Raw genomic sequence first — 10079 nt, 5'->3', positions numbered from 1 at the left:
ATATATATATAAGTGTATGACCGAATCATATGCTATAATATATAATAATATATGGCTAAATCATAAAATTAATTGAGAGTAGAGATAAAGCACTGCCATATTATTTGTGTCTGGACCAGAATTCAGGTCTGAACGGGTTGAAAGTAACAAAGTGCACGAATTCAGATATTTATAATCTCAATATCTGAGTGAAATTGATTTGTCTTCAGTCTGAACTGTAAACACATTACTAATGTAAACTCCTCCATTCATCCTGCAGCACAACAGGGCGTGAGTTCACGGTCTATTTAACTTCACATTTCAATCCTATTAAAACCTTGAATCTTCTTTAAAATGTTGTTTTAGGTTTAATAAGCAGTACGGCAGGCTGTGCGCATTTGTTTTACCTTACTCTTCTCGGTTTACAGTAGCCCAATGTTTTCTTGTCGGACAATTTTTAGTTTACAAACACAGGAAACGTTACCGGAAGTGCTCTCTAGGGAGAGCGCATAGACTGTCACGTGAACAAATTACAGGCTGCTTCCGGTGTAAATAAAGTCCACGAGTGTTAAGAGGAACTTTTTTTATTAATATGTAAAATGATGAGGTGCTTGCGAAATTTTTTTTATTTGATATTTGGAAACGAGAAAAATATATTTTATATCGTTTATAATATAAAGGTTTTTGTGACAAATATTGACGTTTTCATTTACAAATTTCAAAACAAAGTAAAAGAAAAGACAAAAAAATCAAGCTTTCAGCTTTTCAGAAATGTTCAGCCTATCACATATTGACCTATATTTTTGGTAAGACTCCTTTATAAAGGAGACTAAAGCAAAATAACATTGTGCCGAACAAAAGGTCACAATTTAACACAGTCAAGTCATTATCATCATCAACTAATTTATAAAATATCCATATTAAATTATTGACACACACACACACACACACACACACAAAAGTAATTTACTAAAATAAAAATATTTTGCATATTTAAAGGGAAGCTTTTTTTCACACATAAATTCAGATATCACTGAAAGAAGTGTCATAAAAATCACACTTGTTTCTGTGGCAGCCCTAGGCTCTAAAAAGAAAAGGAGAGAGAGAGAGAGAGAGAGAGAGAGAGAGAGAGAGAGAGTGTGTAAAGGGAACAGCCACACTTTAGCCAATCAGAAACGCTTTCTGCCTGTAAATCATTTTGCACATTCAGTTTTGGTGACACAGTTTCACAGTGCTTCTCAATCCTGGTCCTGGAGGCCCCTGCAGTGCACATTTTGGATGCCGCCCTTATTTAATACAGATGATTAGTAAATTAGTAAAATTAGTAAAAGCCCTAAGATCTAAATTGGGTTTTCCAAATGAATTCCATACCTACGTGGGCCAGAATCTATGAGATTCATTCACGCACATTTATTTGCTGGCTTAATCATTGAAGTCAGTATTGTGTACCGCTTACAAGTCAACATTTTAGCAACCTTTAGAAAATCACAAATTAAAAATATCAAGATGAGAGGGGTTAATGTGACATTGTCTATTGGTAGACCACTGACATTCAAACTAACTACAGGTCCTTCCCTAGTTTTTCTATCTCATCAAGGAAGAAATCCATGTCCTTGGTGGTCAGCTGAGGAGAAAGAACAACCATACGGAAGAAGTTGACGCGTCCATCCATGGGCTGGTATCCCACCATCATTGTTCCACGCTTCATCATTCGCTCTTTGATGACTGGCGCCACCTGATGGCATACATTGAGCATGACAATAATTCAGTGCTCGATAGTTAATTTCTCTGGCATTTTATTTGTCATTCTACATTAAACAATGCTGACCTTTGATAACCTTTCCTGGTAATCCGGACTGTTCTCCTTCCCTTTCATACTGGGTGGAATAAACCAGAAGCAAACGTTCACAAAATGCCCCTATTAGAAAACACAAACCATATATAAATATATAAACATGCATTATATTTACGTAAACATAAGTACACTACTTCAGGTTTGTATACAGTGCAACACTGTACCTTACAGACCAACTTGAAATTCTCCCTTTTCTCCATTTCTTCAACTAAATACCTGGTGCAGACATAAATAATATATTATTAAAATACACATATATATATATATATAAAACATAAATAAATTAAATAATATATACAGTAACATTCAAAAGTTTGGGGTCAGTGAGTTTTTTTATCTTTTATTTACAGTTTTGTTCAAATGCTAACATCCTTTTGTCCAATCTCTAGTCACATTTTCAAAACTCTAAACACAATAAGCACAACATCCATCTGTTGTGACCATACCATTAACACAATTCAAGTTGTTTTCACGCAATATGCAGTCAATTACCATGTTTCTAAAATGCTTTTATTTTATTTTCATACAAGCTTACCCGAAACCAAAATCATGGATGTTTTTAGTCTTATTTACAAATGCTTAAACACAGCATGTCAGAAATGAAGACCTAATGTTCCGAACCTTAAATATAGTATAAAGCTTCTACCTCTGCAACAACAGCAGCTCAAAGGTATTGAAAACATCTCTCTGTATAAAATATTGTAATGACTGATAAGCATTTTTAAGTAACAGATCACTGAAATATTTAGAAATAGCTGATTCCAGACTCAGTTGGAGGAATAGTCTGGTGTTAAAGCTCTTTCCATTACATCAACAACAGAGTAAAAAAAGACATCTTTGAATTGGTTTTGTGGATGCAGAACAACACAGAATTACAGAGAGAGAGAAAAATAATGCCTGGGAGAGGGAGAGGAATAGTTGTAGGAGGTAGAGAAGTAGTTGGATCAGAAAAAAGGGAGAAGAGGTATGGGAGAGAAGTGAGAATGTGTGTGGGACTGTGCATTTTATGTTTGTTTTTTTTCCCACATATGGAACCTATGAAAGCTTATTTCTGCCATGGAATATAAAGGGTAAGGGTAATTGTGACTTTATCTCAGAATTCTGACTTTTTTCTTGCAATTGTGAATTTACAGTATCTCACAATTCTGAATTGCAAGACGTAAACTTGCAATTCCAATAATAGAAGTCCGAATTATGAGATATAAAGGTCACAGTTACTGTTTTTACTTTTTTATTCTGTGACGGAAACAAGCTTGCATAGTAAGCAAAGGCCATGTATGCTGGAATTTTTGTTGATCACTGTCATCAGCTACCATGGGGGCACCATCCACATCCAACCCCCACCCACTGGAAAGCAATTTCAATCAAGGTTCCAACTGCGTTTCTGCATAGGGGACCCTATTTTTTTTTCTATTGTACATTCTATAAAGTAATGACTCATTCAGTTTTAGATAGTATGTTGCCAAGAATGAACACATTCAACACTTACAAATGTAAAATGGGTTTCAGTTGAAGGTAAACTGAAGGCTAAATTACAAAAAACCTATGGATTTTTATATTGTCATTATATGCAGTAAGAACTGAAACATGACAAGTAATGCAGTTTTTGTAAAGCCATCAACTGTTAGTATTTTGACAGTCACTGTGCTATGATTGACTATATGTTTCTGTTGGATAGAAACTAGTGCTAATGTTTTGACCGAATGACTCGATTTTGAATCGGGTTTGCTGTGTATATGTAGAGAAACGTATTCAGCATTTTGAAATGTAGAGTTTGTATTTATTTAACAAAATGAGGTTTTGGCCAGAAAATTAACTATTTTTGGTGTGTTGCTGTGTTAAGAGTTTAGAAAAAGTACTTTAAGTATTGGTAAACGCTTGTTAGAAATTGAAAAAAAACTGTAATGTTACAAAAGATTAATATTTCAAATGAATGCTTTTTTTTTTGTTCTATTCATCAAAAATCCTGGAAAAGTGGATCACAGATGCCACAAAAATTCTAAGCAGCACAACTGTGTTCAACAATATCAGCATATTAGAATGATTTCTGAAGGATCATGTAACACTTAAGACTAGAGTAATGATGCTGAAAATTCAGCTTTGCATCACAGGAATAAATGACATTTTAAAATATATTCAAATAGAAAACAGTTATTTTAAATTGTAATAATATTTCACATATTATATATTTTTTTTATATATTTTTTTTCTTTCAAAAACATTTTAAAAATCTCACCAATCCCAAAATTTTTAACAGTACTGTATACATTAATAATATATTGCAATGCATTTAAGGATATAAGTCAATAGTATTTAACAAAATGCAACATTAAAAAGATTGATAGTATTTTAATAAACAACAACATCTAACAGATGCATCAAATACCTTGCGAGGGCAAAGGCCTTATCCACTCGCTCTGAAAGCCCATGTGTTCCTATTGCTTTCCACATTAACCAGAGCTTCAAACAATCCACCTTGCGGCCACACTGGATAGATTTGTCTCCCGTGTCTAGACTTGTATCGTAGAACTTGTCTTGCTGGAATAAGTAGGTTGCGTTGGCACTGTGACAGTGCATTAGCAGATTCTACAGATTGAGATGAGAAAGATCAAATTAGGAACAGTCAAGTGCACTTGTGGACAAGTCAATATAACACATTCATTTGACTAATGAGCAAAACACTGCATGAATAGACTTGCACAGGTTTAGAGGTAAAAGAAAAGATAGATGGATTGCTACATTCCATAAGCATTCATACCGTGGTATCTCTAAACAAAATCACAGAGCACTGCAATCCCGCTAGAAGCATTTTGTGAGGGTTCCAAGTCACAGAGTTTGCTCTGAGTGTTAAAAAAATAAACATTAAATGATATAGTCAAAGATGGGCTACTTCTCTACCCAAAGCACATTAAATTCAGGGCTTATTCTGTAAGCCCACAGTACACAGAGTTCAAACCTTTCTAATCCTGCAACCAGATGTTTGTGTTTTTTGGAAAACAGCACGCTTCCTCCCCAAGCGGCCTGTAAAGGAGAGAGATCCAGATTGTAACAGTTAGGAACGGGTGAAATTCTGCAAACAACTAGATACACTGAAAGTGGGGGCCACATGCATATAGACGTGCTGCACTTACGTCAATGTGCATCCACATGCCGTTTCTTTCACTTATGTCAGCTATGTGGTTCAGAGGATCAAAGGCGCCCTGCACTGTGGTACCCGCTGTGGCATTAACGAAAAATGGGACAGCATCCTGAAGGAGACACATTAGTCAAACACCATTAACTTTTGACCCTTGGATATTTCATGCAAAAAAAAAAAGTATTGGTTTATCACCCTAATGTCTTTTCAAACCTGTATGTCCTTTTATTTCCATATAACACAAAAGGAGAAGTGTTGCATAATGTTCACGCTGCTCTTTTCCATACACGAAAGCAGACATATATGTTGGGTTCTACCTCAAAAAAGCAATCAGATGTCTTTAGAACACTTTCTGGTCATTGTCTGCATTCTACAAAACACTTCCTTTTGTGTTCCATGGAAGGAAGAAATTAAAATGGATTTGGAATGAGATAAATCATTACAGAATTTTAATTGATGTTCTCACTTATACAAACTGCTTCAAATTTACCATATTAATTCATTATGAAATTATAAACACTAACATTCAAAAATTTGGGTTCAAATTAGTTGAAAAGTGAAAATAGAAATGTATCATGTTTTACAATTTTACTTTCCATTCATCAAAGAATCCTGAAATACTTATCACAAGTTTCCACAAAAATATTAAGCAGCACAACTGTTTTCAACATGAATGATTTCTGAAGGATCATGTGACACTGAAGACTGGAGTAATGATGCTGAAAATTCAGCTTTGCATCACAGGAATAAATTACATTTTATAATATATTAAAATAGAAAACAGTCCTTTTAAATTACAATAATATTTCATAATATTACTGTTTTTTTATCAAACAAAAGCAGCCTTGGTGAGCAAAAGAGACTTCTTTCAAAAAAATCACCTTACTGATATAATTAAAATATTTACTTTTGATTTTGCTTGCACAATTTTTGCCTCCAGGTCCTCTGGTATCATGCTGCCGCTGTAGAGGAACAAAGAAACATTTTAAACAATTTAAAGTGAACCTCTGGTTTTCCAAAATGTGTTAGAGATAAGATCCGGTACCTCTCATCCACTTGTACAATGAAAACATTGTCTGTTCCGATACCAAGAAAAGCAGCAGCTTTTTTCATTGAGTAATGACTCTAAAAGAAAAAAAAAGACATACAATTTGATGGTACAATTTCGATAATACTGCATTATATACCCTTTTAAATCTAAGATTAGAACAAGTAACTTCTGACTTTTTACCTGTTGTGATGTAAATATAGCCATGCGTGGTGTGGCCCACAAGCCTTGTGTCTTCGCTTGAGGGAAGGCCCAGTATCGTGCGATGTTCATGGCGTACATGTTGGACACTGAACCCCCGGGACAAAATATCCCATCTCCTTCTGACCAGCCAACCAGAGAGCGAAGCTGACGGAGCACTTCCTCCTCCATCAGGACAAACACCGGAGCCACTTCATAGGTGTATCTGAAACAACTTCACACTGAGTACTTTGAGCATGATATGTGCATGTATTTGTATCAGTGTTATTTTAGTATCATCAATATGCTATTATAATAGTTTGGAGAAATTTAGCAGGACATCACTTGTTCACCAATGGATCATCTGCAGTGAATGCTCCGTTTATGACATTTTTAACTGCTTCTGGCTAAAATAGTCTATCCATAATATCTAAAGTAGTCTATCCATAATATTGCTTCCTCCAGTGAAGGAGTTGTCTTGTCTGAATCAGGAGAGAAATATGCACAGATCAAGCACAGGTTACATGCAAAACCAGTCTAAAACTGTTATGTGTCGGTGGCTTTTGATGTAAGAGGACAACAGGAGATTGACTCTTTCAATGGACGAAGCGTTATTGTGGATTACGGACTTTGGTCAGAAGCGGTGGGTTGAAGTTAAAATATCTTGATGGATTTGTTTCGTACAAACACGCAGCTTTTCACTTCACAAGATGTTAACTGATGGACTGGAGTGGTGTGGATTATTGGGATGTTTTTATCAGCTGTTTGGACTCTCATTCTGACGGCACCCATTCACTTCAGAGGATCAATTGGTGAGTAAGTGATGTAATGCTAAATTACTCCAAATATTTTGCCATGAAGAAACAAATTCATCTACATCTTGGATGGCCTAAGGGTGAGTACATTTGTAGACAAATGTAATTTTTGGGTGAACTATTCCTTTAAGATTTTGAAGTAGTTTTTATTTTCTGTTTTCAGTTTTAACAATTTTGTTGTGTGTTTTGGTTGTTTTATACATTTTATTTTTTTATTTGTTATTTTTTCAAATTTATGAAGTGCATGTAATTTAAAAAAAAAAATAAAAAAAATCTTAGTTTTAGTTAATGATAACAACACTGTTTGCATTATCTAAAAATTCCAGATCCTAATTTAATCAATCTCTAATCAAATCACAGTTTTTAGATGAAAACTGTGGCTCCATGCTGTTATCAAACAGTGTCATCTGATAACTTCAAGTGCTCTGATAAGTTACTTATTACTATGACAACAGGATTTAATGGGACACTTCAGAAACAGTGTAACAGTTTACAATTTACTCCAAGTTTAACACTTATGAACCCTTCAGTTAATGAAACGCCATACAGACCATCTTACAACCCTCATCTGAGGATGTAGGATGGCACAGTCACTGTAACACTTTAACATGAACACCTGAAAATATATACATGAAAGTGCATCCACACGTACTGGCTGGTGTTGAGGGTTTCAGTGAGGAGCCGTCCTGTCAATGCATGGTAGTCCACGCCAGCAAACAACTGATTGAAGAACCGAGGATGACCTGTGAACGCGAAAAGGCTCTGGACCAGGATGTAACCACATATTCAAGATTTAGGAGGAACTAATTTAATCATTTCAGAATAAAACACTGTTACATCTACCAGGCTGATCCCACCCCTACTATATAGGACAACCACTAATATGAATAATTAGTGGGATGTGATCCAAACACATCCAACATACAGGTTTTAACGCTGTATCTCGCCACATCTCGGACCCTCTGCAGTAGCTGCTCGTGAGATTCTCCATGTTCTCTGAGATCAAGATCCAGAAGAGCTCTCAGTTGATCTGGATCTTTCCACTCACACACCTGTGAATGCAAAGATATGCAGCTGATCTCATGAGATACATGATAAGATAGGAAGACCCAGCTGTTAAATGAGACGATAAATTCTTAAAAGACTTGACCTTCTCCTTCAAGTCAGTTCCTTTGTGAAGTATCTCCTCCATAATCACATTGAAAGCCTCAGTAAGGAACAGCTTGCCATCTGACTCATATTCTTCCAGGTGGACATGGCCATTAATATATTCTGTTACAGATACAAATAAAAGAACATTTATTACTAAACAGTGTTGGGGAAAGTTACTTTTAAAAGTAATGCATTACAATATTACGTTACTCCATAAAAAAGTAACTAATCACATTACTTAGTTACTTTTTATGGAAAGTAATGCGTTACGTTACTTTTGCGTTACTTTTTAAATCTGGAGAGGGCTTGCTTGTTTGTTTTTAAAATAAAAAAGTTCTATTTTTGGCAAATAAAAAAGCCTTTTCATACCAGAAGTGAAATGAATAAGCCTCAGGCTGAAAGGAAAGTAAATTTACGTCCGTAAAGTAGAATGCAGAAGAAGAAATGGAGAGCTGTCAATCAATAAATTGGAAAAAAAAAAGTAACTTGCGTTACTTATTTGAAAAAGTAACTCAGATATTCTCTTGTAAATTAAAAAGTAATGCGTTACTTTACTAGTTACTTGAAAAAAGTAATCTGATTACGTAACTCACGTTACTTGTAATGCGTTACCCCCAACACTGTTACTAAATAAGCAAAAGCAATATGATAAAACAAACCAATGTTCAATAAATAATTAATTTTAAGTTAATAATAACCAAAGACACAATTCGTACTCTTCACGATCTTCATGATATAGGATTAAAACAGTACACAAAAAATGCAACATGCAAAAAGTGTGCGTGTGTGTGTATATATATATATATATATATATATATACATATATATATCAAAGTCATATCATAATAGCAATGTCATATAATCTTCATATGGTTTATGAAACATTGCAGCTGGTTTGTAACTGATGTAACTGGTGATCAATGTCGTCTAGAACTAACCGACCTGATCAACATCTACCAGGCTGATCCCGCCCCTACCAGCTGGTATTCCCAGTAGCCCCTCACTGCAGAACACAAGATCCAGGGGGCGTGGTTGGATCCACATCTAGGGGGTGGAGATGGGTAGGTTTAGGGGTGGAGATGGGTGGGTTTAGAGATCAGGGGGTGGAGACGGGTAGGTTTAGGTATATGTAAGATGGGAGGAGTTGGATCTGGATCCAACCACGCCCCCTGGATCTTGTGTTCAGCAGTGGTATTCCAGCTGATCCATCATTTAGACCAGATTAGACCAACCTACTGATTACAACACTGGTTAACAGTAAAACAAAGATAACACATGATAAATTAAATTCGATTCGATTCAAATGTCCATTTAATTTAAAAGACGTGGATGATTTGTATACATTTAATTGTATTGTAGTGACGTGTCGTGACATGTGGCCAAGTATGGTGACCCATACTCGGAATTAGTGCTCTGCATTTAACCCATCCAAAGTGCACACACACAGCAGTGAACACACACACACCGTGAACACACACCCGGAGCAGTGGGCAGCCATTTTATGCTGCGGCGCCCGGGGATGCTAGCTACACTGCATTGTAATATAGATATATCATTTATATAATTTTACATTTACAAATCAATCGACCATAAAAACGCATTTGTTCCACTTTTGATGAACTCTAACTGGCTATTTACGGTTGCCAAGCAGAGCGCAACTCCGCGCATAATACAGAATTCACATCCAATCAGAACTCAAGAGTCGGTTTTATAATAAGCGTTATAAATTCCATGGCAACAATCGCGATATTGTATGAGGAAAACGCCATCAACGCCCCATTTCTTTTTTTCTATCTAGGCTATATGGAAATATGACCCCAAAGAGCAAAAATGACTTAGAAACAATCAAAAACAGAAAGATTTAGCTGTAATGTGCAACTTTTTGCTTTTGTTAAGAACAAGCTATTAGACCTA

General features: G+C 35.5%; 2 protein-coding genes across 4 annotated transcripts in view; both read right to left on the bottom strand.

Annotated features, from left to right (window-relative positions):
• The window catches only part of LOC107697859 (zinc finger protein 740-like), a 7802-nt gene extending 7295 nt beyond the window's left edge, over positions 1–507 (bottom strand). For all 3 annotated transcript variants that reach the window (XM_016498709.1, XM_016498707.1, XM_016498708.1), the window contains exon 1: positions 387–507. The gene's annotated coding sequence lies outside the window, so the exon portion shown is untranslated. The remainder of the gene's footprint in view (positions 1–386) is intronic.
• A 647-nt stretch (positions 508–1154) lies between these two features.
• The window catches only part of LOC107697858 (cysteine sulfinic acid decarboxylase-like), a 9616-nt gene continuing 691 nt past the window's right edge, over positions 1155–10079 (bottom strand). Inside the window, exons 2-14 of the mRNA XM_016498706.1 lie at positions 8164–8285; positions 7939–8065; positions 7666–7756; positions 6202–6424; positions 6016–6095; positions 5878–5932; positions 4966–5082; positions 4791–4855; positions 4593–4674; positions 4221–4420; positions 1999–2050; positions 1808–1897; positions 1155–1714 (exon numbers count right to left, since the gene is read on the bottom strand). Coding sequence (XP_016354192.1) covers positions 1541–1714; positions 1808–1897; positions 1999–2050; positions 4221–4420; positions 4593–4674; positions 4791–4855; positions 4966–5082; positions 5878–5932; positions 6016–6095; positions 6202–6424; positions 7666–7756; positions 7939–8065; positions 8164–8285 — 1478 coding nt within the window. The 3' untranslated portion in view covers positions 1155–1540. The remainder of the gene's footprint in view (positions 1715–1807; positions 1898–1998; positions 2051–4220; positions 4421–4592; positions 4675–4790; positions 4856–4965; positions 5083–5877; positions 5933–6015; positions 6096–6201; positions 6425–7665; positions 7757–7938; positions 8066–8163; positions 8286–10079) is intronic.

Source organism: Sinocyclocheilus anshuiensis, unplaced genomic scaffold (assembly GCF_001515605.1).
Source record: "Sinocyclocheilus anshuiensis isolate Anshui unplaced genomic scaffold, SAMN03320099.WGS_v1.1 scaffold78, whole genome shotgun sequence".
Lineage (NCBI taxonomy): Eukaryota > Metazoa > Chordata > Actinopteri > Cypriniformes > Cyprinidae > Sinocyclocheilus > Sinocyclocheilus anshuiensis.
The sequence above is the reverse complement of the archived record's forward strand: the minus strand, read 5'-3'. Positions and strand labels throughout refer to the sequence as shown.